This window comes from Psittacula echo (assembly GCF_963264785.1).
Source record: "Psittacula echo genome assembly, chromosome: 2".
Lineage (NCBI taxonomy): Eukaryota > Metazoa > Chordata > Aves > Psittaciformes > Psittacidae > Psittacula > Psittacula echo.
In genome coordinates, this window is record NC_137737.1 from 61,625,768 (window position 1) to 61,653,265 (window position 27,498).

The window sequence follows — 27,498 nt, forward strand, 5'->3', positions numbered from 1 at the left end:
TGAGAGATCTTTCCAAATCCATTCACTAATTAGTACTTAAGGCACTCAAATTAGTTTTAGAAATAACCTGATGTTTTTGAATTTCAATTATTATCAGTGAATTCTCAGTTTCATTTACATTAGAAGTCTGTAAGCCAAAACTGAAAAAAGTATGTCTAGAAAGATTAAATGTATCTGGTAAAAAAAATAAATCATAAAATGTGTGCAGTAAGCAGGAAATCAATTCCTCAGTAGATGCAAATATTTTTACTTTGAGAATTCCCGTGGGAAACACATTTCAGTCTACTTTTCCTGATTTCTAAAGTCTGGAAATGAAAACAAGAAAATGTTAGAAAAAACAATCACTACCTCTTTAGCCAAAACTTAGCACATACAGTTCTGATATTTTATTTTTTAGGTGTTACCTATTTTTAGAAGAGGAATTAAAAATCAGTTATAACGATGTATCAGGTGTTGCAAATCATTGCCTTTTGAATGTCAAACATCCCTTCAAGTTTGGTCCAGTTTTCCCTGGGTTGTTCTGGAAGTATATGGGTGTATGTCTACCAACATATGGATAACTGTAGAAGTACATGTTCGGTTCACACAGTAGGGCTAATAAGACTAATGAAATCTACCAGAACTTTAGCATTTCTAAATTATTTTTATCTTTATTAAACTGGAGTGTATATTCAAAGTATGAGCTGGATTTTTCTCACCTGTATTTTCTCCTTGTTTAAGCCTTATTGGCAAAGAAGTTTCCTATAGTGTTTGATTTCACATGGAATGTGTGATAAAAAGTATTTATATATGCAGATTCTCATTAAACTACTCAGCCTTTCTGCTGTGTTCCACTGAAGACAATGTTTCCATATAGCAAGTGTTGTGAGAAAGCTATAAACCATATAGCTTCTTACTATATTATGTACATATTACATATTAAGTATTTTTCTGTGTTCAGAAGTAAAGTTTAGCAGATTCTTAGAATAAATGTAATTCATGTATGTATTTATTTATATAACCACAGTAGTTAGGGTGTAGTAGAAATAAAGGTAATTTACTGTGGAATAATAGCAGTCCCTCTAGACAGTTTAGCCAGTGCCCACCACTGATGACTGGCAGACTTGCTCTTGGAAACTATTTGTTTCAGCTGGGTAAGTGAAAAAAAATGGTTGTGGTGCAGCTCCCTCTCCCAAAGTTGACATACAGAGTCACAGAATCATAGAATAGTTAGGATTGGAAAGGACCTTAAGATCATTTAGTTCCAACCCCCCTGCCGTGGGCAAAGTCACCTGGCACTAAACCACATCACCCAAGACTCTATCCAGCCTTGACTTGAACACTGCCCAGGATGTAGAATTCACAACTTCTTTGGGCAACCCATTCCAGTGCCTCACCACCCTCACAGTAAAGAACTTCTTCTTTATATCTAATCAAAACTTCGCCTGTTTAAGTTTGAACCCATTACCCCTTGTCCTATCACTGCAGTCCCTAATGAAGAGTCCCTTTCCAGCATCTCCAGTATCGGTGTAGGCCCCCTTCAGATACTGGAAGGCTGCTATGAGGTCTAAATCCAAGTCACAGTATCAAAAAAGTTTAAGAGATTATTCCATTATACAACCCTCAACAAAGAGCCCAGAGAAGGGCCGCAAAGATTATCAGAGGACTGGGAAGCCTGCCCTATGAGGAAAGTCTGAGAGAACTGGGGTTTTTCGGCCTAGAGAAAGGGTGGCCCAGAAGAGACCTTATCACCATGTTCCAGTATTTAAAGGGTGGCTACAAAGAAGACAGAGACTCCCTTTTTACAAGGAGTCACATAGAAAAGACAAGGGGTTATTGGCATAAGTTACTCCTGGGGAGATTCTGATTGGACATGAGGAAACTTTTCACAATGAGAACAACCAGCCATTGGAACCATCTCCCCAGAGAATTGGTAGATTCCCCAGCAATGGATGCTTTTACAATTCAGCTCAACAGGATGCTGGGCCATGCAGTCTCATCATGCTTGTTGAGAAAGGCTGGACCAGGTGATACCTGAGGACCCTTCCAAGCTGGTATTCTATGAACCTTTTGGATGCCTTGTCTTGACATATTCCTAAAGCAGACAGAAAGGTTTACCTTATATTTTGTGAGAGATTATGTTGAGTGTGAGAGGTACACAATACTGTCATCTCTGACACAGTGTGAGAATTGACAGTACAGCAAGGAGATAACTTTTTGGTGGTTGATCTTGACTAGAAATACTGGGATTGGAAAAAGAATGGACTGGTTCTGTTGGTGTGTCAAAGCAAATTCTGAATAATCTAGGCGCATAGAGTTTCTTTTTTAGAATTCAAAGTAGTACTTGAAAAGCAGAAAGATGAAGAGTCTCATTTAGGTGAGAGGAAATCATGAGAGGGGAGGGGAGAGAAGGGGCAGCCGTGAGGGGTGAAGGAAGATTGTGAGGGGACAGGAGAGGCAGCCATGAGGGATGAGGGGAGATTGTGAGGAGACAGGAGGGGTGGCTGTGAGAGGTGAGGAAAGATCCTGAGGGGGGAGCAGGGGCAGCCATGAGAGGTGAGGGGAGATTGTGAGGGGATAGGAGGGGCAGCCGTGAACAGAAATCATGAGGGGAGAGCAGGGGTGGCCAGAAGGGGTGAGAGGAAATCGTGAGGGGAGAGCAGGGGCAGTCATGAGGGAAGATCATGAGTTGAGAGCAGGGGTGGCCATGAGGGGTGAGGGGAGTTTGTGAAGGGACAGGATAGGTGGCCATGAGGGTTGAGGGAAGATCATGATGGGAAAGCAGGGGTGGCCATGAGGGAAAGTCATGAGGGGAGAGCTGGGGCGGCCATGAGGGGTGAGGGGAAATTATGAGGGCTGAGGGGAGAGTAGGGGTGGCCATGAGGAGAGAGCAGGGATGGCCTTGAGAGGTTAGGGGAGACTGCAATGGGACACGAGAGGCAACCATGAGGGAAGATCATGAGGGGACAGGAAGGGTGGCCATGAGGGGAAATTGTGAGGGGGAGAACATGGGCAACCATGACGGGTGAGAGGAGATTGTGAGGGATGATGGGAGGGCAGAGGTGGCCATGAGGGAAGATCATGAGGGTACAGAAGGTGCAGCCATGAGAGGTGAGGGGAGATTGTGACTGGGACAGGAGAGGCAGCCATGAGGGAAGAGCATGAGGGGACAGCAGGGGCAGCCATGACAGTCGAGAGGAGACGTCTAGAATTAATGCACACAGCATATTTCTATCTTTTGCTGATGAACAAATGTTTTCTGTTTTCCAATCCCTTTTAGCTGTAAGCAACATCACCCTTGTTATATTTAACAGTAAATCTTTAGGAATCCCATCAGAGGCAAGAGGGCTGGTAGGACTTCTGCTACAGAAAGTACAATCCAAGTAAAGTGAAAGTAAAGTAAAATCGAAGTAAACTTGGAGCTTTCTAGGCACTGGAAAATCCAAGTTAAGAGCAAGGTATTCTGCAAACCCCATGTGTGGAGAAAGGTGTGAGAGATGCTTTTACCTTATTAGACACTGAAACCCAATGGTAAGATGTTGTCCATAAGAAAGCATTGTTTATTAATCCATCTATTCCCAAAATTATTTCATCCTTTTACCTACTCCTTTCTTCACATTTATATAGGTATCAGAAGATGTCCAGCTTGGCTGCAGTGATCTTGAACTCTTCTGCATCTGACCTTGCGTTACATTAAGCTCGGAGTAACATCCATGTGGAGTCAAGTTCAAAGTATGCCTATTTACCACAATGATTCCAACATCATCATAATGGATTTCATTCCAGATATGCAAGTGCCTTGCATACAATACTCAGTTTGCTTCAATAAGCATATTTTTATGTAAGGTCACAAAAAGCAGGACAGTTACAGCCTTTACCAAGGCCCCTGGGACTGCAGGTTTGAACTCAGCAACTATTCAGTCCAGTACGTGATTTTCTCTTCAAACCTTCTGGAACCTATTTGGTGATGAAATTCTACCTCTTTCCATGTTTTAAGCAGAAGAAATTAAGCACTGACTTGACTGATGGAATGATGTAAACACCTTTGGGTCAGTTGTCATAATTCCTGGTGGAACTCAAACCCTCCTGTTTAGAATATGTCTTGTACCCATCTAGGCTTTTTCTCATCCAGGATACTGATACCTCTTTTTATGGGAAACCAGGAAAAACAGTTCTTTAGCCCAGACATCATGAACATGAACTTCTCTGACACTAATTATCTCACTGATGGTTGTTCACCCACCTGTAGCAGCCACTTTGGGACTAGCAGCTTTGGTACCTGTTTGTAAATAGGTCTTTGATAGTTGGATTAAGCTTTGGAACAGATCCAGAGTCTGCCATCTAGATACGAAACATAGCTCCTTCATGAAGTTCCTAGGCAGCTAGGTAGAATGAGAACTCCAGAGATCTGTGCGGAGGCTGAACAAATGATATGTCTGGAGGGCTTTCATATTAGCAGTTCCAAACACATTCCTGGTATTAAAAACATGATCAGAACTAAGCTACTCTCAACCACCCCTAGGCAATGCGCTTTGAAGAAATACACATTTTGTAATCATCACCATGACGCTCCTCCTTTGCTGACATTGAATCCGATTGAATCTGTTCAGCTGTATTAAGCCAAACTTTGATCTCACAGGAGTTTTTTTGACCTTTCTTCTGTTTTTTATTTAATGGAAGTATTAAAAAATTCTCAAGATAATTGCAGAAGATACGAATATAAATAACTGTAAGCATGGACAAGATAACCCATGCTAACCCAATATGAACTGTCTTTGAACTGCAGTTACTCAGACAACTTTGTCAGTTTTTAAACAAGCTGCATGGCAAGTGAATGAAAACAGTGGTTTGAAGTGAATTCTCCTTTTTCTCTTCTAGTATACAGCCATAGATCATCAACTCTTCCATAATGTGTGGCTTCCCTTGAAATTGTTGACCTGCTGAGGAGAGAAAGGAAAAATAAATACTGTCAAAGCCAGTCATCTGTAAAGATAAGGTAAGATGGGAATGTAGCCTCAAAAATTAAAAAGGGATAAAAATGGTTCTGTAAAATAAATTGTGAAACAATGATATTTGGGCACTACCAAACAAAACTTTGTTACAGCTAAGGATCATCCAGGAGATAGCTCGTATTCAGATATCAAAAACGCTGAGATCAGAGATCAGAAATGAACACAACAGTGTTAGACCAGTGTGGTTTTACAGACCAGTTTCATTCTGCCTCTGTGCATCTTGCCTCACTTCAGTGGGATTGCAGCATCCCATCGCACTCTTAAACCTACTGGAAATTTCCCCAGAAAGATGAAAAAGCTAAAAGAATGGCATAGTTAACAAAACTGAAAGGCACTTGTGCTTGCAAATTGCGATGTTTATTTACCATGACAAGTGTCCTATGATTCTGCCAGCAAATGGCCTATCAATATAAATAAAAAAGTAAGAATTTGATAAGGGATGCACTCAGAAAAATATTTTTTAAAGATTTCTATCCCACAAGATGGAAACAATTACCAGGAGTCATACAGCAAAGGGTGAATGTCAGCCTGAGTCTGGACTGACCAAGTGATAAGTGTTCCTTTTGGTCCTAACAGCAAGTGTTGACTCCCACTAACTGCTTCTGCTGTGACAGAAATAGAAATGCACAAAATGTCAAGATCTTAAAGCAGTCAGAGGTACCAGTAAGGAAGCTACATTTCAGGCAGCCAAAACGGAGTGATACACAGAGAGCATCTGGGTGTCTTCTGTTGACCTTCAATTGTGGTGAGTGCATGGAGTTTGTCCCAGCCTCCTCTCTCACAGGTGGCAAGAAGAAAAATACTTGAACTGAGTTTCCATCGACCAAATATGCACAATTTTGCTCCTTATCAGCTGCTGAAATCATGTCCTTCAACAAAGACTCTGAAATAACTGCCAAATTTAGATTTCAGTTTTGCAGCAAGGTAATGTTAGCAGGATGCAGTAGCTCTGTGGCAGCCCCACAGCCTGCCTCTCCTTGCCTCCCTTTCTCCACAGAGGTGGGGGTCTCCTGCCAGCAAGGAGTAGGACCCCATTCCCACTTGGGAAGGGGGAGCTTCAGTGTAGTCATAATTCTCAGGCTGGGCTGAAATCTGAGTAACAGATGAGGTGAACAATTGCATCCAGCCTGGAGCGTTTTCCAGCCTGTGCTGGAAATGCACATCCAGCCTATGCATTTTCTGCAGGACATAGTTCTTTCTTGCTTCTACCCCAAAATCTTCTGTAAGAAAACTGTGTCTTGGATAGTCTTTCCTCTCTTCTGTGCAAACCTCATTGGTTTTTTGATGGTAGATGAAAAGGGCTCCTGTAAGCCTACATACTACAAGGGGCATATGATGGTATTGCTGTCAGTTTCAGATGTTTGGGGCTCAATAACTACTTGCCAGGAAGCTGTTGAGTCGTGCTCAACAGCTACCGTGACTGCTCCCAGGAGGGGAGCAGGGCTGCAAAGGTAAGAAAGCCCAAGCAGATCTCCAGTTCAGGATTTGCCCACTTACGTTGTAGCACACGGGTGCTTGGTGCAGCACCTCGCAGCACAGCATAACTGTGTGTGTGTGCCTGCTCTGAGCTCCATCATCCACTTTCACACCCTAGGATTCTTCTCAAGTTTCTTTCACTGTGTTTGAGGTCCTGCCTGATAGCAGAGACCACATGACATGAGTCAGAAGCAGTGATGAACCATTTGACTGTATTGTCTTAATGAGGTGATGGTATGTCAGCCTATCACTGCTTACTGTTTTGCTTTTGAATATTCATTTTTGCTATTTCTTTAAGGAGGCACACACTCCATAGGCTGAGATAACCATGTGGAATCTACCAAGCAAAGCTAGCACTGCTAGCAACAGGCATACAAGTCTGTGTGTCAGCTCTTCAGATCCATTGTGTTACTGAGGGGAAGAAAATACGTGAAGTAAGCACTTTTGTGGCTCTTCTGTTGTATCAGGACTGTGACAATTTAGATGAAGAAATATATTTGGAAAGAGTTCAGCTTTCTCTCCAGAAAAATTCGTAGAATCATAGAATGGTTTGGGACAGAAAGGACCTTAAGATCATCCAGTTCCAATCCCCTGCCACAGGCAGAGACACCTTCCGCTAGACCAGGTTGCCCAAAGCCCTGTCCAACCTGACCTTGAACACTGCGAGGGATGGAGCATTCATAACTTTCTTGGGCAACCTGGGGACTGGGTCTGAAGGCCCCAAAAGTTCCTTCCCCATCTGTGATTGTTTAATACGTAAAAACTAAATCAAAGAATTTTGCAAGTGATCATAGTTCTCATTGCTCAGAGTGTAGCATTAAATTTATTGTCTTTTACAGCTATAAATGTAATATTACTATCACACTGGTAGCACAAGAAGCCAGAAAGAAGCAGAGGCAGGACACCTGATTCAAACTAGCCAAAGAGCTATTCCATACCATAGCATGTCATGCCCAGTATATAAACTGGGGGGAGTTACTGGGAAGCAACTGATTGCTGCTCAATTGGGCTGAGTATTGGTCAATGGGTAGTGAACAACTGTATTGTGCATCAATTGTGGTTCTTGAGTTTTATTCCCCTCTTTCTCCTATTATTACTGTTATTAATATTTTACTTTATTTCAATTACTAAACTGTTCTTATCTCAACCTGCAGGTTTTACATTCTTTCCATTCTCCTTCCCATCCCATCTGGGTCAGGCAGGCATGAGCGAACAGCTGTATGGTGCTCAGTTGTCTATGGGTTAAACCACAACAGGCTGACAGTGAGCATGATTTTGGTTTATTCGAGATAAAATCTAAGCTATGAACTGCAAACCTAGTTTATAGATGTCCAAACTTAAGAAGCAGAGGTAGTCAACTTTGTTCTCTTTGTTCTTTCAAAAGCTTAATATGTAGGTTGTTTGGGTGTTAATTTGGGTTGGGTGTTTGGTTTTGATTTTTTTTTTTTTTTTTTACTTTTTTTAGCCTTTTGGTAGAGTCAGGAAAGTCCCACATTTTATACAGCAGAAACTAAAGATGGAGACATTAGTATTCTGTGGGTTCATTTAGCAAGTACCAATTAAGAGATTCCTGTTGTTCACTCAAAAAGTTAAGAAATTTGTTGCCAAGTTGCAATAAAGCCCTAGCTAGCTTTGAGTGACAGTGATATTGCACATGAACAGTTTCTGAAATATCTTCATTCACTGGAAAACAAACTAAAGCATCTACTTCAAAGTGTGTCTGTCCTATTAGAAAGAATTCCTGGAAAGCCTGAACAAGGCACACCGAAATTTGTGAATACAGTGAATTTCAGTGTTCATGTTGACCTGAACTACTCTGTCCAACCTAAAAATTGTTTAGACTATTTATCTTCTGGAGCTTATACTTGACATCTTTTAAATCTTTTTGAAAAACTAGAGCAACATACTGTAGTGCACCCTCCCTTGCATTCTCTTTACTTTCCTATTAACTACTGGGATTAAATGTTCTTTATTTCTGGTAGAATTCCTTTTTATTACCTTGTTAGTCATAACTTCTTCTAAAGCTTCAGCCCTCCTGCCTTTATACATTCATGCTATTATTTTTTACTTGCTTTGAGCCAGAAAGGTCTAATCTCACTTTTTATATGTTTTTTCATCCATTTCCAAATCTCAAAGTTACTGGGGCATTCTTCCCTGCTGCTTTTTCTTTTCCCTGCTGCTTTTTTCTCTTCCCTGCTGCTTTTTCACTCTCTTTGAGGTTTTAATACATTTTTTTCAGCCACAGTCAATGCTCTGAACAATTTTACCCAACAGATGAGCAGTTTTCCATTCTTTTCTGGATGCAGTTCCCCTTTGCAGAACTGTAAATTTCTGAATATTAAAATAAATAAATTTATTTTCTTTGAGAGTTGTATGCTTATTTGCTGTAATTTCAGTGAGTTTCACTTTCTTGTGGAAAGAATTCCCCCCTTAGATTAGGTCCTCAGGAGAATAACCTGTCCTGATCTGTGTGCTGAAGGCTGGTCTTTGAATGCCACTGTCATTATTTTGCTTCCCTCTTCCTTCCTGACCTTAGAGTAACAGATACAATCACTTTGTGATTATTTTTATCCAGATGACTGAAAAAAAAAAAAAACAAAACCAAAAAACCAGGACATTTTATTTCAATACAGAAATCCTGATTTTATTTTAAATAACAGAATTACAAGACGTTTTAGCTCAGTGCTCCACTGTGTTTATTTTGTTATTACAAATCTGCTCTCTGGTTGAAAGTCCTACAACTGCAGCAGCTTGAAATCTGCTTAACAGAATGTCACAAATAGCATTTTTCCTTTTCTCACATACCTTGTGCTAGCAAATCTCCCCACATGTGACAAACCTGTTAGCTTGAAAGAGGAAGTGATAAACAGGCTGTACAAAAGTAATCTTTCAGTATCTGCAGCAGTCTTCTTTGCTGTTGGCAGCCTCCATTTTAAAGGCAGTGGCTTTTTCACTTCATTTCGGTTTATCAATAGGTTGACTTACAGTTTTCCCATCATCTGCCTCCAATTCATTTACATCTTCCTGCAATTCATCCTCCAGCTCATAGTCTGAGACTGATTCAGTGTTATCGTCCCAGTAATCAGCTTCATATCTGTCCATTAAGTATTTCTGTGGTGTAATGTCATCATCAGGAGGATTCTTTGGTTTTTTCTTTTTCATTTTCTTTCGAATCTTAGAAAGCTGCTGCCCCTGCTCTTCTGTCCAGGCAATGCTTTCTATACCTCTTGACACTTTCAGTCTTTTGTAGTCCATTATCTGCTTATTCAGCAGTTCGTGATCAATACCAAAAAGATTAGACCGCATGGGTGGATCTGAAGATTCAGTTGCTGAAGATAACAGTTTACTGTGGAAAAGAAAACAAATGCTGTGGGTTTTTCCCCTCTCCCCATGTATATTTTAAGGGACAATGCAATTGTGACAACTTCAGTAACACAGAAATAACCGTGAGTTTTTAGTTTTACTTTATTAATGCACTGTGTTCAGCATTGTCCTTCCCACATTAAGAAGGAAGAGATACCACCGTACTGTGTGTCCTAGGACAGGATGCATGTAAGCCTTTCAGCATGTCAACAGATTTAATGGAAGGAAGCCAATAAAGCAACTACATTCCAGATGAAATTGCTTGTTTCTGGGAAAAGGTGTGCATAGGTAACAGAATGAGCACTGGACCTGGGAGCCCCAAGGAAGTTAAGACTTCTCAGAGCTATTCCAAAAAGTGAGAATCAGCAGCCTGAGCCCAAACACATCAGATAGATGTATGAATGATGGCATGTAGCACCTTAAGCATTAAGTACTAATGCTTAAGCATTAAGTATGGATTTAAGTATTTACACAAGATGCAAAGAGAGGAAGATGGCAGTGCCCTGTGGGCAAGTCTGTCAACATGATTCCTCCCAAGAAGCTCTTTCTGATTTGCACCTGATGAACCGTCTTGTAAGACATTAAGTCACAAAAGGCATTTCCACCAACAGACTGCCGGCTGCTGGCTTCAAGAACATCCAGTCCACAGAATCATCATTCTAATAGACTGTTCAGCCTTATCTCTCAATAGCCAAAAATCCCTCACACAAGAATGCTGAATTAGCTTACTTATTGTTAACATAGAAAGATTTGTCAGTAAACTTGTAAGGCATGTATAACAAATCAATTTTATACCAGAAAAAAGTGGCCAAGGAGGGGAGTACTGGTGAACATATAGCTTTTATCCTCATGAGAAAATTACCAGCAAGAAACAAGTATTACTGATGCAAAGCTTCTTTTTTTCTTTTTCAATTTAATTACCAAAAACATATCAAGTGTTGAATTCTTACAAATTCTAAAAATACTTCCCTTACAAAAGTAAAGATACGAATACCAGAACAAGTAATGTGTCTGAAGTAACAGATCTGATGACTATGTCACTCAGAGTATAGACAACAAACAGCTGATTTCTAAGATTGTGTTCTGTTATCACCTCATGGGTTAGTTGCCTCTGAAAGCATATACACTATGCAGTAACAATTCAGACATTCTCCACAGCTTAACAGAGGTCTGCTTATATACGAGAAAATAGACTTCTCCTTTCCATATTTGCAAACCTGTGTTCTGCAGCAAGGTACCGATGCACAAGAATCAATGACAAAATAGCCTACAAAAATGTATCTGCACTAAAATATGAATGTAAACCTGAGCATATGAGATAAGAAATATTTTCATTTTAATAAATGGGTGTAACTTTGGTAAAGAAAGCTAAAGCCACAAAATTAAATGTCATCCTCTACATTTAATTTCTGGAATAATTACATAGTAGTTTTGTCCTAGGCTATTTTGTAGCCTTTTCTGTTTAATAAAATGGCCCAACTGATCTCTTTTAAAGCTAAGATGCCTTTTTGGTAAGGTCTTCCAAAAAGGCACTCTCTCCTACATTCTATTTCCTCATAACACCAGTTGCTGAACCCTAATGTACACATCTAATTAAAATATACTTTCTGTCCTGTCAAATAATATCCAATCTAAGTTGGCCAACAGAGATGAAAACAGATACTTGTACAATTCTGATTTTAAAAAAACCCACCTAGAATCATTCTGAGATGTTTCTTCTGCTTCTGGAGGTCCAAAATCAGCAATTGATAATAATTCCTCAATCTGTAAACACATGAAAACAATACATATGAAAAGTCCTGTACCACATTTACTTTGTTCACACCTACACAAGAAATAGACAAGTATTTAAAAGCAAATATTTTATTTTCCATGTTTGGAATATTGTCCATTCCAAAATAGTATTTTCCTCCATTTCAACAGAACCTCTTATATTTCTTGCCTAGGAAGTTTGTGTCAAATGTCATAACTTACTCAGGGATTCCTACGAAGTTTTTGCCTTACGTACTTTCTTAACAGATGGCTGGGGATTGTGTGACTTTCCTATTTTTTTATTTTATTTTTTTTTATTTGGTCTTACTTCAATCTTGGAATTCTTTTTCATAACATCCTTACACTAAGTCTCTTTTCACTTCTTCCCGCTTTCTGCAAGTTTGTACTTCTGTTACCTGTAAATACTGAGTTCCCAACTCCCTTTTAACATGGCAACTAACCAGTGAATGCTATAAATCTAGTATATTCAGCTTAGAGACTGTACCTAATTGTGAAAATTTTACCTAATTTGAATTTTTTGTTTGCACTTTTCCTTACATTACTTCCTTTCTAATTGCACGTATTATACTAGGAGTTGAATTGCATGGTCCTTCCCTGTCTTCCAATACTTAAAAATCAGGTTCAGCTACATTATTTCAAGCACTGTTATTCAAATCTGTGGATTACATAAATCTGATGCTCTGCAAAGTGTGAAAAGATGGTCCATCAAAGTGCTTCCCAGTGCCATTCACTGACAGAGCTTATACAAGGAGGGTTTTTACTTGTCTTACATGGTTAATTTTCTTGATGACTATGCACTGAACTTGAAGGTAAGGCAGCCCAGGGGTTTTCTTCAAAACTCTTCAAAAAGAGTAAGTGGTTATTTAACAAAGCTTGAGAAACAGTGATTAATGGAATAGGCTCCACAGTAACAGAACTGAAAGGCAGGACCTGCAGGAGTACACATTTGTACTTCCATCTACATATGTTAATAACAGGGTAATAGTAATGACAAAGTGCTTCTATAATCACTCATTACCTGTGTATAATTTCTTGTGTTGATTATGGGGAGCATAAGAATGAATATGAACAGCTTTCAGAAGTGTTTATTTCATTTCTATTCTTGTGCTTTTTGTTGATACTAATTCAGGTGGAAAGCATTTGCATTGTGGATCAGTACATTGGCACGAAATTCAGAATTTTTCTGACTACAGAAAGTTCAAACAGTTCACTGCATTTCCAGATAGTCTGAAGCTCTTATTATCCCTTCCAGCTCTGCAAATACAAGCTGCATGAGCCTGTAAGTCACTAACAGTAATTGGCTGTAATAGTAGCACATCTAAGAATAAGGTGCTTCAGGGCACAGAAATGTGAACACGCTCTTTCCAACTAATGTTCTTTCCATTCACTTCAACAGCTTGAGAAGACATTTTTGATGAAATTCTACTCATTGGTGTCATCTTTCTCTTCTGGAAATTTCTCTATTTCAGAGATCTCACTTCACACTCCTAATGACAGCCAGTTCCTACAAGACGTCATTATTCTAGCAATATTTCAACTAGTTAAAACTATCAACACCTTGACAGAAAATGTGAAACATTAAAGATAATTTTAAAAGGGGGGGGGGGGGGGGGAAAGTAGTATGAGTGAGCTTACATCCTCTATGCAAAGATCTGCACTTTGCTAGCTGGGGTAAAGAAAAATTAAAAATCATTGATTACATTCAATGGAATTTTAAAAACATGTAACATTTAAAACGTGGAAGACAGCTCCTTAAAAACTGATTCCTATAATCATCTGTACAAGGCAAGAGACAACTGTCTACCTTATACTGTTCCTTAAAATTGTAATTTCATTTTTTAAGATTTCTTTATTGGCTAATGATCTGGCCTACAAGCTTCTCTGAAAACTTCACTTCAGAATTTTTTATACTAGCATCAAAAAGTGTTCATGAGGCAATAGCTACAATGGTGCTCTTACGTTCTAGATAAGCATCACTCTTACTCAAGATTCTTTGCTAAAATGCTTTGAAATGCGAAGAAGAAAGCATATAGACAAAGACTGCTTTTTAATGTAGATTTGTAGAGCAACCGAACGATCAGCTCTCTCCATATTCCTAAGCATTATGGCATGCTAAGTCACCATGTTTGCATATCATTATATTTGTACATTCAGTCAAATATTACAATTACCTCTCTTACAGCTGCAGCTTCTTTGTCTTTTACAAATACTATTGGGGGTATATTTCCTAAAATCTGCTGACTCTTCAGAAGATACCTGGCAAAAATAAAGCATTCACCAGTATAAGTAACAGAATAGCACCTCCAGGACAGGTAAAATACTTTAATTCCAGAGTATTGCAGATTTAAGTATATGGTTTGCAAAACCTACAGTCTGATGGTTATCCATTCAGGCTAGTGCTAAGCAATACATCACTGCAGAATCCCAACTCTGAATGTATAATATATAAAAACTACTAGCTGCAGATTCCACTGAGTATTGATGATAGATTTGTCTCCTATATGCACAGGCTGGCACAGGTCTTTCCCCACTTCATTTGGCTTCCTTATCCTCACTGTAGGGGTAAGAGTAGTGAGCGGATAAAGGCCTCACAGCAGGGCAAGACAACTAGTCCTACATGCTACATGCAGGAAGGACTGACAAGGGCTTCCCTCATCTTCTTCCCAGCCAGCAACATTCCTTCTCAAAAAGTGGAAGGTGTTTGGGATAGAAAAGATACTGTGCTGCAGCAGGAATTACACAGCCTAGGGAAATGGGGTAAGGAAACGGCTCTACAAGTATGCTTCAATGCCACCTCCCCCTTTGGATGAAGTCCTGATCCTCCAACAGTTTGGCTGTATGTAAGCCAAGGAAAGAGGGAGAAATAAATATCTCTCTGATATCCTGAAAACCCAATGGACCCTCTGTCAAAAATGGGTAAAAGCAGCACAATACATGGCAGCATTCCATAATCTATTTTCTGGTATCAGTACTGTAAAGAATTTCTGTAATGTCAGCCATCCTTTCTGGACGTCTGGATTGTCCCTAGTAATCAGAATTCCCCAGTGAATCTGTAATTATTTGTTGCAATTGCCAGTCCTCTTGAGCAATATCACATTCTGCCCTACTGTCATGTACAGCATGTCCAGCGCACCATCACTAGTACAATGAAGTAAAACCTCATCCAAACTCTTCTTTCTTTCAGCTCAGCCCAGTCCAATCCTAGGAAAGCACAGAAGCCAAACAAGCCAGCTGTGCTCCAGCAGAATACACAGGTGGTGTGACACAGCCATCCTTCCCTGTGAGGCATCTCAGGAGAGATGCTCTGACTCAAATATCTAAAAATCTAAAGCATCCTAACAGGTCAAATACAGATTTTTAGAACTACTCAAGAAATGGTATAGTACATAGCTATGAATTTATGAAGGGACCTGCTTGCCCCATAGCAGTACCGTATACGTGGAGCACTCTTCTGCAGTACACTTTCAACATAACTTTCTTTCTCCATAGTAGCAGTAGGATTCCAGTACACACGACAGGCTGAAAAGTTTGATGCCAGTGACACCTGCAAAACCACAAATGTTTCTTTAAAATTCTATGTATACACACACTTTATATACAACAAAGTCTTTAATTCATGAATAAGCATACAGTGATCCAAACTGAATATGTAAATTGTTAGGAGAATCTCTTCTTCCACCTCTGCTCTTAAGAACCATAATTATATGGTGCCCTTAAGAGTTTAACACCAAATAAGACTTACATTCAGTACCTGAAAGGACTTTTTTATTTAGGGAAGTCACTGCCTAACCTCCCCTTCAACTGAAATTAAACAGACAAGTCTGTTAACACCTGTATATTACTGACAGTGCTCCATTTCTTCACCATGACAGTGTTAACATCACAAATTGTTCAGAATTACAGTGTTTTGGAATACAGTTGAAAGTGTACATTTCTGCTAAAGAAGGACCTGGTTTGTTGTCACTCATAATTTGGTTTTGATATTGATAGAAAGAGGACCCTCCATGCCATTGTAATATAAGCATCCCTCCAGCCTGATGGGAACCTCCAGTTGCCTGAAACTATAGCTCACTAACAGATAATAATCATACATGTCATACATGCAATATTGAAAATTACACAAATTGGATTCTGAAAGATTTTTGAAACTGTCACTCATCGTATCTAGTGCTGTCCTTCAAAATAGGTTCTCACTATGACAATACACTTAGCAAACTTCTAAGATCCTATCTGGCTCAACCAAAGGAAGGAGCCAGGGAAGAGGGAGGAGAAAGCATAAACTACCCATTGGAAGGCACAGTTCAGACATCATCTAGTCCAGAAACCAAGACTTCAAACAAATAGGTATCCACATACATCACCAGAAAAAGACAATGCTATCAGAGTATTCCCAGAAATGAAAACTGCATCACAGTCTGCTATTGACAGTGCTACTCTTTCCTAGAACGGATGGACTGTCCCCAAAAACCGAACTAGACACTGATTCTTTCTGCCACCAAATAGCTCCTCCCTTGGGAAACCCACCACTTATTAAAAAAAAAAAATCCACCATGATCATTAACCAGCTGCTTCTACTGCAGGATCAATCTCCCTATCTCCCACGCTGAGTCTAATATAAGCACACAAACAATCCCATCTAACACAAGCCATTTCTTCATCACCATGAGCAGTGTTATCAAGTGAATAAAAGTTTGATGTATCAGGCTTGAAGCATGATTCTCACCTGTTACTATTATGTAATTTTAACTTTTCATATTAGTGTATATAAATATATAAAGGGGGAGTGTCATGAGGATGGAGCCAGGCTCTTCTCAGTGGCAAACAATGATAGGACAAGGGGTAATGGGTATAAACTGGAACACAAGAGGTTCCACTTAAACTTGAGAAGAAACAACTTCTCAGTGAGGGTGACGGAACACTGGAACAGGCTGCCCAGGGAGGTTGTGGAGTCTCCTTCTCTGGAGACATTCAAAACCTGCCTGGACACATTCCTGTGTAACCTTATCTAGGTGTTCCTGCTCTGGCAGGGGGATTGGACTAGATGATCTTTTGAGGTCCCTTCCAATCTCTAACATACTGTGATACTGTGTGAAAAAAAGTAAATTCTGATGGATTGCAGAAATGGGTTTGAACTTGAACAGGGGAAGTTTAGATTAGGTACAAGGAAGAAGTTCTTTACTGTGAGGTCGGTGAGGCACTGGAATGGGTTGCCCAAGGAAGTGGTAAATGCTCCATCCCTGGGAGTGTTCAAGGCCAGCTTGGACAGAGCCCTGGATGACACAGTTTAGTGTGAGGTGTCCCTGCCCATAGCAGAGGATTGGAACTAGATGATCTTAAGGTACCTTCTATTCTATGACTCTAAGATTCTGTTTCTTTTGATAATGTAAGTAGTGATATCAGACCAGAATCATAGAATCACAGAATAGTTAGGATTGGAAAGAACCTTAAGATCATCTAGTTCCAACCCCCCTGCCATGGGCAAGGACACCTCACACTAAACCATACCACCCAATGCTCTGTCCAACCTGGCCTTGAACACTGCCAAGGATGGAGCATTCACAACCTCCCTGGGCAACCCATTCCAGTGCCTCACCACCCTTACAGTAAAGAACTTTAGAACTTCTTCCTTATATCTAGCCTAAACTTCCCCCGTTGAAGTTTGAAACTGTTACCCCTTGTCCTGCCACTACAGTCCATAATGAAGAGTCTCTCCGCAGCAGCCTTATAGGCCCATTTCAGACACTGGAAGGCTGCTATGAGGTTTCCACGCAGCCTTCTCTTCTCCAGGCTGAACAGCCCCACCTTTATCAGCCTGTTTTCATACGGGAGGTGCTCCAGCCCCCTGATCATCCTCGTGGCCCTCCTCTGGACTTGTTCCAACAGTTCCATGTCCTTTCTATGTTGAGGATACCAGAACTGTACACAGTACTCCAAGTGAGGTCTTATGAGAGCAAAGTAGATAGGCAGGATCACCTCCTTCAACCTGCTGGTTACGCTCCTCTTGATGCAGCCCAGGATACAGTTGGCTTTCTGAGCTGCGAGTGCACACTGAAGCCAGCTCATGTTCATTTTCTCATTGACCAACATCCCCAAGTCCTTCTCCGCAGGGCTGCTCTGAGTCTCTTCTCTGCCCAACCTGTAGCTGTTCCTGGGACTGCCCTGACCCAGCTGTAGGACCTTGCACTTCTTATGGTTAAACTTCATCAGGTTGGCATCAGCCCACCTCACAAGCGTGTCAAGGTCCCTCTGGATGGCATCCCTTCCCTCCGGCGTATCAACCGAACCACACAGCTTGGTGTCGTCGGCAAAGTTGCTGAGGGCAAGCTCAATCCCACTGTCCATGTCACCGACAAAGATGTTGAACAAAATCAGTCCCAACACCAATCCCTGAGGGACACCACTAGTTACTGTTTTCCAACTGGAAACTGAGCCGTTGACCACAGCTTTTTGCAGGCAGCCATCCAGCCAGTTCTTTATCTACTGAGTGGTCCATCTATCAAATCGATGTCTCTCCAATTTAGAGACAAGGATGTCATGCATCAGCTCTAGAATAAATCAATAAATTGAGTCTCAGCCACATCCCAGTGCAGCACAAACTTTTCCTAAGCACTACACAGTTACAATAAAACCTGCACTATATTTGAAAGAAGGCTGTTTCTTTCCATCTCTTCTGTTATAAGTTGTTTCATTTACAGCAATGAAAATGCTGTGGCTTGCCTTCACCAGCCAGGTATTTTTAGGTGCAGACATGCCATCCAAGTTAGACAAGCAATCCTCAAAGCCCGGGAGAGAGAAAAGTACTATATGAAGGACACTGCACATATACAGCCAAATTACCTTGCCCAGGTATTTTTAATCACATGCTTGAAGACAGAATGAATTCAGCTGGCAAAAACATCAATTTCAATAATAAACTACAAAACCCTTGTCACAGATACAGCTATGAGGTGCAATTTGGTTTTCCATGCTTCTAAGTCCATCAAGCTTTCAAGCCAAACACAGGTAAACTTAATAAAACTGCAAATGGAAAAAAAACAAACCCAAACCTACAATGAACAAGGATGTGGAAACTGACTTAGTTCCTGAATTTTACATTTATGCTTTTACGTCCCTTTCAAATCCATGCATTATGACAACACTAGCTACAATTAAGTACAAATTCTAACTCTTTCTTGAACCTTGCTTGCCAATGCCATTTTATTAGGCTTGTCCTTTTTTCTGAAGGAAGCTCATGCCCCACTTAGGTCTTTTGCCTGTATAGTGATGCTGGTGAGGAATACAAGGAGGTATCAGCTCTCACACAGCCGCACAAAAAAGACTCTGGGAAAGATACACTTATATTGGCAAAACCAGGCTCCTCTTTCAGAAAGGGCAAGGCAAATACTACATATCTGAGTAATAGAAAACAAAAAGTCATACTAAGAGAATCACCATGTAGTTGGCCTTAGCTATATTTTCAATTATAGTGGCAAAGGTCTACTAAGCTAGATGCAACAATGGCAAAGTTCTCTTAGTCTGCAAGATGAATCCAGAGCCTCATCTTGCTGTGCTCTGCCACATGAAAAGCAATGCAGTAGAACTCCTGCAAGCATCACAACACCCAGAGAAGCTCCTTTGGCCTGCCATGCAAACTTTAAGGTGTCCTCAGAGCTGCTCAAAACAGTTGAAGCTTTGGCACTTGCCTTGCAGATTTCCAGCTTAAGATCATAAAGTTCTTGATTAACTTCACAGGTAGCCATCATCTCTGCCACAGCTTTATGAATAAGACCATTCAAGACTCTGAAGCGTATGTTATCTTCTTTCCTAGTTTTTATCTGGTCAACTTTCATTATGGAGTCCAACGCGGTTGGTTTACACATCTTTAAAACACAACAAAACCACAACACATTAATCTGTAGTTACAAACTTGTATTTGTATTAAGCGTTTAACATACAGTTTTTTACACTTTACTAAGTATGCTCTTAGAATGCCATTACTGCAGCTGTGATGGTCTTATATAGGTCTTATGTATCACATGCTTCAATAAGGAATATTTATTTTCACAAAATCTTTGACCTTCATGTATTACAGTCAAGGCTGCTTAGTTTCTTTTAGGTTTTTTTTTTAACTAGTCACACACCTCAATAAATCCTTTTTCTAAAATAGAACATGCATTAACTTGAAAAACAGACACAAAAACTTGGTTTCCATAAAAGTAAAACTAAGCTGGCATACAGAAGTTTTAATCTGGATCAGTTCTCTGCTGTCAGCTCAAGAGTGTGCAAGGTGCTTAGGGACATGGTTTATTCGTGGACTTAGCAGTGCTAGGTCAATGGTTGGACTTGATGACCTTAAAGGTCTTTTCCAACCTGATTCTATGATTCGAACACAGCATTGGTTCTGGTGTGAATGAAAGATCAGCATGGAAGAAGAAAAAGCCATGGGGAGCTGAACGGCTTCTCTCAACAGCTATCCTGGCATGTCATAGTGAAACTGGAGCCCTAGCGCTCATCACAGAATTTTGCTATTTCCACCGGAAAATGCTTTTCCCAAAGTCAGACACAATGGCAGAAGCACAAGCTTGTTCCTCCTGGCACAAATACAGCACCTTAAAAGCTTGCACTTACCATTTTAGATCCCAGGGTAGGGCTGTCATACCAAAACTTCTTTCTTTTGGGAAAAGGAAAGGAAATCAGCTTTATCTTTCAGCAGCCCAGGGAAACAAAGGGTTCCTTATGTAATTAAAATGCCACCCGCCCGAAGGCACAACACAACGCACAGGTTTTCATGCCCACAGGTAGTTTTCCCCACAACAGGTAGACTAGGGTGAGGTGCAGGGAGCAATGCCCCCCATCCGCGGCTGAAGCTGCATGCAGAGGCGGGGAAAAGAATCACAGACTGGTTTGGGTTGGAAGGGACCTTAAAGCTCATCCAGTTCCAACCCCTGCCATGGGCAGGGATACCTTCCACTAGACCAGGTTGCTCCAAGCCCCGTCCAACCTGGCCTTGAACACTGCCAGGGATGGTGCACCCACAGCTTCTCTGGGCACCCTGTGCCAGGGCCTCACCACTCTCACAGGGAAGAACTTCCCAATAGCTACAGCACCGGTACCTCCGCCCGGTGCTCGCTTGCCAGGCCGCAGCAACACCGGTAGCACCGCCTGTCCGCACCGGCAGAGGCAGGGCAGGCTCAGCAGCCCGCCCGGCTGCGACCGCTCACCCCACAGCAAGGCCCAGCCCGGGCGGAGGCCCCGCTGCCCGGCCAGAGCCTCCCGCACCTACTTCTTTTTCCGGAGCATTTTCCACAGCAGGTTCCTGGAGCCGCCCAGGACAGCAGAGCTGCGTAGCGCCCGGCACCACCGCGGCACCGCCGCGTTCGCTGCCGCCCGAGCGCCCAACATGCTGCCACTGAGGCCCGGCCCGACCAGGCCCGACCTGACCCAGCCCTGCAGAGATCCCCGTGGCGGCGGCTCCGGCAGTGCCTGCACCCCCTCGCGGCGCGGCGGCTCGGGCTGTAGCGACTCGGCGGCGCGAGCCGGTGGGCGGTGGCTATGAGTGGCCCCGCCTGCGCGGGAAGCCTCATGTACACACATAGCCAAGCCCCGTGCAGGTATAGCTGAGCAGAGGCTCTGTTATTACGGTGGATGAGATGTCTGGGAAGTGAAACTAAGGCTGGTTGCTGCGTTTCCATAAAGGGCTGCCCCAGCAAGGCCTTGCAAACTGCTCCCCAAGGGTAAACGCTGCTGCCATAGCATCAGGATGAGCAGGTCCATCAGCCCACCACAGGTTACTTACTGTACCATGTAGTTCATCAATGACACTAGAATACGATTTAACCATCCTTCAATTCGACGTAACGTTGATGGGCAATTTCAGCGGCATTCATAATTGTCATGGTTTAAACCCAGCAGGTATCTCAGTAACACACAGCCACTTGCTCACACCCCACCTCCCTTTCCCCCCATCCAGGCAGGATGGGGAGGAGAACTGAAAGAATGTGAAACCCACATGCAGGTTGAGATAAGAACAGTTTAATAACTAAAGTACAATATAATAGTACTAATACTAATGCTAAGGGAAATAACAAGGGGAGAGAACATAAAACTAGAAGGAGAAAGAAAAAACCCCAGTAACCAGCAGTGAGGCACAATGCAATTGCTCACCAACCGCCAATTGATAGTCAGCCCAACCTGAGCAGCCATCAGTCCCTTCCAGGTAACTCCCCACAGTTTACATACTGAGCATGATATGCTGTGGTACGGAACACCCCTTTGGCTAGTTTGGATCACGTATCTTGTCTCTGCTCCCTCACGGCTTCTTGTGCCCCTCCGCACTGGCAGAACGTGAGAGACTGAAAAGTCACGATCAGAGTAAGTGCTACTGAGCACAACTAAAGCATCGCTGTGTTATCAGCACTGTTCTCAGACTAAAGCTAGAACACAGCACTGCGCCAGCTACCAGGATGGAAATTAACTCTGTCCCAGCTGAAACCGGGACAATTACACATTTGATCTGTATATGCACACCAGTGACAATTGCATGAAGAGTGATCAAATTACTGTTTCATCACACCAGGACAAACACTAATAACAGTAACATTAGATGCAGGCCGCTTTACAGTAATACTTCATGAGGGATAGGAAGACCTGTAAGACCTGCCTGTATGCTTTCTGTCATGTCTTCCATCATTAGGCGGCGTGTCTTTTTGGTTGCACTTCCAATGTGAGGAGTTATTATAATATTCTTCAGCTTTAACAAGGGGTGATCCCTGGAAAAGGAACATAAGTACTCAGCCAGTCACTCACAGAGCATTCATCTGTTATTTCATCACCTTGAGGCGGCCAGGGAAGCATTTAAAATAATAATGAAGAATAAAAAATAATTGCATGACCAAAGCATACTGAGCGGAGTTCAAACTGCTGCCTTGCCTGTGGGGTTTTTGATGCAACAAATCCTCCAAATGAGTCAGCGTGAAATTTGTTTGGCTAGGATAGAAGGACTGGGACACTGTTTTGGTAGGGCCAGTGCACGTCCATCATGTACTCCTACTCACAAAATTGTATAACTTCTCGCAAGCTCACAAACTTGTACTTAGTTTGAACCACGAACCACATACATACACTCATTTCTACTTCACCTAAATACATCTCCTACCTTGGCAAAGGTTCAGGATACGTCACATCCAGAGCAGCTGCCTTAATAACTTTCTTTTGAAGGGCTTCCACCAAAGCATCCTGATCCACAACCAGACCTGGGTTACAGTAAGAAAGATACTCTTGTTTTCGTATTTCACACTGTTCTCTCACCATCCTTTTGGGCACGGTGGTCACGCATACAGCAGGGCCAGCGATGCTCACAAAACCGAAGTGGCAGCAGAGGGAGTGTGGTGAAGTTGGAGGAGGAAGCTTGGGTACATGCAGTGGAGTTGGATAGGAATTTTAAAAGGCACGAGAAAATGAAGTGCAGTGCCAGACCTCAGAGTGGGCTGTGCCACCGTGACATATGTTAGCACCGGCACTGCACTAAATAAGTAACAAGCTTAAGCAGGACATTGTGGAGGAATACCTGGGCTTCTAACACTCCAAGCTCACTAACATTTTAGAGACCTACTTGCTCAATTATAGAATGCTTCAAAGTTTTGCTGAGATGTGTCCATGGACATCTAAATAATCTAGTAAAAGACAACTTACCAAAAATTTCAGAGTGAGAGACTCTATAGGGCTGGGTTTTCCCAGGACTTTTTATGCCAGCAAACCATAATACAGTTCTGTTTATTGTGCATCCTACCTCTGCTGATGTTTATCAGAGTAGCTGTGGGTTTCATCAGCTCCAGCTCCCTCTTCCCAATCAGTTTGCGTGTCTGTGGAGTCAGGGTCACAGACAGCAACACAAAATCTGACTGCTGGAGCAAATCATCTATCTTCTTACAGTAAACAGCTCCAACGGCACTTTCTTCTTCCTTGTTTCTGAAAGGAAAAACCCAAAATTAAGTCCAGCAGTAAGCAATAAGAAAAAAGTTCAAATCACCATTAGATAAAAGGTTTCTTAATCACTTTCTTCACTCCATAATGCAAAGCAGTTAGACTGTTATCTGACTGAAACTCAGTAAAGAAAAATGTTACACTGTTTCCCACAATACCAAGTGCACTACAGGCAATTGTGCAGTGCCCTTCCTGTGGGAAGGGCAAGTAAGAAATGCGTGTAAAGAATCATGTACATAAAGAATCATGCATGCAAGAAGCATGTAAATGCACTGAATAAACAATAAATAAATGCATTTTTGTCACAGCTTCTGCTTGTGATGGGGATTCTTTTCCAGCCCCAAAGCAAGACTGATGTTTGACATGAATTCCCTTGCCTTTGTAAAGTAATTTGTCTGAAAATTACTGAAGAAAGCCACAAGACGGCAGCAGTTAAGTCTTCAGAAATTTGTGTCAGCAACAGTCAACCTGCTCTGTGCATCAGTGCTGCTTCACTGAAATAACATGCTGCAGGACCTGCTGGCACATTCCATAAGTATCAGGACAAAGCTGGGGCAAGTACTGCCCAGCTCCCATTAGATTCCCACAAACAAAAAGATGGCAAGGGCCTGATGGGATTCATAGCACATGTGAAGGGCACATACACCCCATCTACAAGAAAGCAAACAGGCTATCAAGTCCAGCTCTTCACTGTCAGCAGGCTCTGAAAGGGTGAGATGATGTCTCTGCCTGTGTCCCTGCCTCACTTAAGTCACAGGACTTACAATCATAGAATCATAGAATAGTTAGGGTTGGGAAGGACCTTAAGATCATCTAGTTCCAACCCCCCTGCCATGGGCAGGGACACCTCACACTAAACCATGCCACCCAAGGCTTCGTCCAACCTGGCCTTGAACACCGCCAAGGATGGAGCATTCACAACCTCCCTGGGCAACCCATTCCAGTGCCTCACCACCCTTACAGTAAAGCATTTCTTCCTTATATCCAATCTAAACTTCCCCTGTTTAAGTTTCAACCCATTACCCCTTGTCGTGCCACTACAGTTCACAATGAAGAGTCTCTCCCCAGCAGCCTTATAGGCCCATTTCAGACACTGGAAGGCTGCTATGAGGTTTCCACGCAGCCTTCTCTTCTCCAAGCTGAACAGCCCCAACTTTATCAGCCTATCTTCATACGGGAGGTGCTCCAGCCCCCTGATCATCCTCGTGGCCCTCCTCTGGACTTGTTCCAACAGTTCCATGTCCTTTTTATGTTGAGGACACCAGAACTGCACACAATATTCCAAGTGAGGTCTCACGAGAGCAGAGTAGATGGGCAGGATCTCCTCCTTCGACCTGCTGGTCACACTCCTCTTGATGCAGCCCAGGATACAGTTGGCTTTCTGGGCTGTGAGTGCACATGCCGGCTCATGTTCAGTTTCTTATCAACCAACATCCCCAAGTCCTTCTCCGCAGGGCTGCTCTGAGTCTCTTCTCTGCCCAACCTGTCGCTGTTCCTGGGATTGCTCCAACCCAGCTGTAGGACCTTGCACTTGGCATGGTTAAATCCTTTTTAACCATGTTAAAAGTTAAACGTAAAAAGGTTAAATCTGGGAATTAAATCCTCCCAGATTACTTCTCCTTTCTTCAGTCTGTTACAGCATCACCAATATGGCAAGAAGGCTCATGGAGACCAGTGAGTTGTATCTCTCCCATTCCTTCCTGACTTTGTTTCAGTATAAATTGGGAAATTAATTACCGTCTTGCAGCAGGTATATATGTACTTTGCCACCCCAAATAAAGCGACAGTAATATAGCAGAGACTTTTTGTCATGGCCCGGAGGATACCACTAGTCCTGGCTGTCTCTGTCCAACCCCCGTGCCTCCTCCCCCATCCCAGGACCCCATGGCAGCTCCCCTTAGGGCTATCAGCTCCTGTCCCAGTGATTTAGCAGGGCTGATCCAGCTCTCCTCAGCCCCTGTCCGGCCTCTGCCCTGTGAGCTTGCCTGATGATTTGTACTTTTGTGTGAACCTGGCCATGATCTGTGTCTCTTGCTGCTTCTTGGCACAATATTTAGTAAGAATAATACAGAGAGCACATTGTCCTAATCTTGCACAGAGAAAACAGGAGATCAGTTTGATAGTGAAAGGTACAAGCAACGCTTAAAAGCAGTGATAAAATACTTTCCATGGAGATGCAACCTACTTTACCTCTGATTCCTGTTGTGGTACAAAATCTTCATTTCAAAGGCTTTGGCTCTCTGGGCCACTTTGTAGCCAACAGTTCCCATCCCCACGATCCCCAGGGTTGCCCCAGAAACCTCAGCGCCCAGCCAGTTTGCAGGGAAATACTCTGTGTCGGAGGAGACTGCCATCTGATAGCCTTGGAGGAGGGAAAAGACGAAAACATGTCATGTAAAGGATGTCCTGGCATCAGGTTACTAGTTTGGGGTTGGAGGGCTTTTTTGACTTTTTATCATAAAACAGGGCAGAAGCATAGGAACGGTAACAATCGTACAATCATAGAATAGTTTGGGTTGTTATTGTTGTGTTTCTGGACAAGAAGTGGATAATGTTGTACCATTAACATGACATCTGACACTGATTTCTTGCTAAGGATAGAAACATATCCAGTCTCTCTTTGGCAGACAAGGAAGTTAAGGCCAAGGCAGCAATCTCCCTTCTATGTGCAACTGATGAATCAGTTGTATTATCATCAAGACTTTCAGTAAGGTCAAAATATGGTTCCCAGCTGCCTTGTAGAAACAACAAAAGTTGGCCCAGAAAAGAAACACAGAGCATGGTGGAGGGATTTCTGGGCATAATGACTCAGATACACATCAGTTTGGCAGAGACAGGATTCAAGCCTACTTGAAAATATCTCCTTTTAATCCCCTTTTAGTAAAACTTGAAAAGCAAGGACTGCAGTAAACAAGTACAATGAGTAAGTGGCTATGGGCTATGGGAGAAGAGGCCAGAATTTAAGGCTGTCTGAAGAAGGCACACACCTACCTTGCTGATATGCCTGTTTGGAAATGGTACACAATGCATGCAAGTTATTGTCAACATGACAGGTTTGTCTTAACTTTTTCCTCATCCCTCTGTTTTCCTTTATTTCTACTTTTAAGCTTACCTTTGCATCAGCACAGGCTTGCTAACTGCTTGTTTTGAAAGGTCACCTTTTCTCAAAAAAGACTAAAACCATTTCAGTTATTACCTTCCACAAGTCTCCTGGAAGATGCCAGCATCAAAGCCATCCCAAAGTCTGCAGTGGCAGTGGAAACAGAAAATGGAGTGTTGGCCACCTTCACACCATAGCTGGAGAGGAGGTGCAGATCCAAGTGATCTATTCCCACTCCAGAGCTTGCAACTATCTTCAAGTTGGGCAAGCTCTGGAGCAGCTCTTCATTAATAACTGGTTTGTGATACCACATATAAATAGCTCTGATCTTTTCACTGAGAGATTTCTTGTTTTCAAGATATTCTTTCATGCTGATGAGATGAAAATGTTTCTCCAGAAATTCAACATGGTCTTCATATACTCCATGCTTCCCTCCTATACAGTCAATGAGCACATAAGGCAGTTCCTGACTCTCCATGGCCCACTAAAGCAATGAGAGACCAAAAAGACATATCCTTAGGAGACCCATCGTACCTTTTGAAGAAACAGGAGTTGATTGGCTTCATTACGTGCTGTTTTCCCACTTGATGACAGAGTTGGCTAAAGATACATTCTCAACTTTTATTGTATTCTTCCTGTGTTATTCAGAAGGATGTTCAATTTTTATACGATCTTGTTAATTGTTTCTGGCACACCAGCTATGCTAATACTTAAACCAAAGAGCTACCAGATGCTATCCTGATCACTATTCAGTATTTAAAGGCTGAAGTCTTGATAATTTAAGAATGTGACCATGTGAGTGGAAGAGTATCTTTTAGTCCCCAAGTTCTACCT

The 27,498-nt window shown here is 42.1% G+C and overlaps 2 protein-coding genes across 2 annotated transcripts; both read right to left on the reverse strand.

Annotated features, from left to right (window-relative positions):
- Positions 1–8,897: 8,897 nt before the first annotated feature.
- RBFA (ribosome binding factor A) lies at positions 8,898–21,060 on the reverse strand. Its single transcript, XM_080610815.1, has 7 exons — positions 20,866–21,060; positions 20,211–20,253; positions 19,286–19,462; positions 15,035–15,147; positions 13,775–13,859; positions 11,524–11,594; positions 8,898–9,813 (listed from the first exon to the last, which is right to left on the reverse strand). Exons 1-7 carry the CDS (start codon positions 20,982–20,984, stop codon positions 9,423–9,425), a joined length of 999 nt encoding a protein of 332 aa, XP_080466941.1. The 5' UTR covers positions 20,985–21,060; the 3' UTR covers positions 8,898–9,422.
- A 1,137-nt stretch (positions 21,061–22,197) lies between these two features.
- Positions 22,198–27,142, reverse strand: LOC308217631 (putative 2-ketogluconate reductase; the record flags this gene model as incomplete). Its single annotated transcript, XM_080610816.1, has 5 exons — positions 22,198–22,351; positions 22,738–22,834; positions 23,371–23,549; positions 25,755–25,926; positions 26,761–27,142. The coding sequence occupies 5 exons, from the start codon at positions 27,140–27,142 to the stop codon at positions 22,198–22,200; spliced, it is 984 nt and encodes a 327-aa protein (XP_080466942.1).
- Between the last annotated feature and the right edge of the window lie 356 nt (positions 27,143–27,498).

What these genes read in the sequence shown, in the direction of transcription:
- RBFA (XM_080610815.1), bottom strand. Translation starts at nt 20,984, where the DNA reads ATGTTGGGCGCTCGGGCGGCAGCGAACGCGGCGGTGCCGCGGTGGTGC. An exon ending in CTACCCTGGGATCTAAAATG is followed by an intron (nt 19,463 to 20,210) that starts GTAAGTGCAAGC and finishes TGTGTTTTAAAG; the next exon opens with ATGTGTAAACCAACCGCGTT. An exon ending in AAGAGTGCTCCACGTATACG is followed by an intron (nt 13,860 to 15,034) that starts GTACTGCTATGG and finishes TATTTTTGCCAG; the next exon opens with GTATCTTCTGAAGAGTCAGC.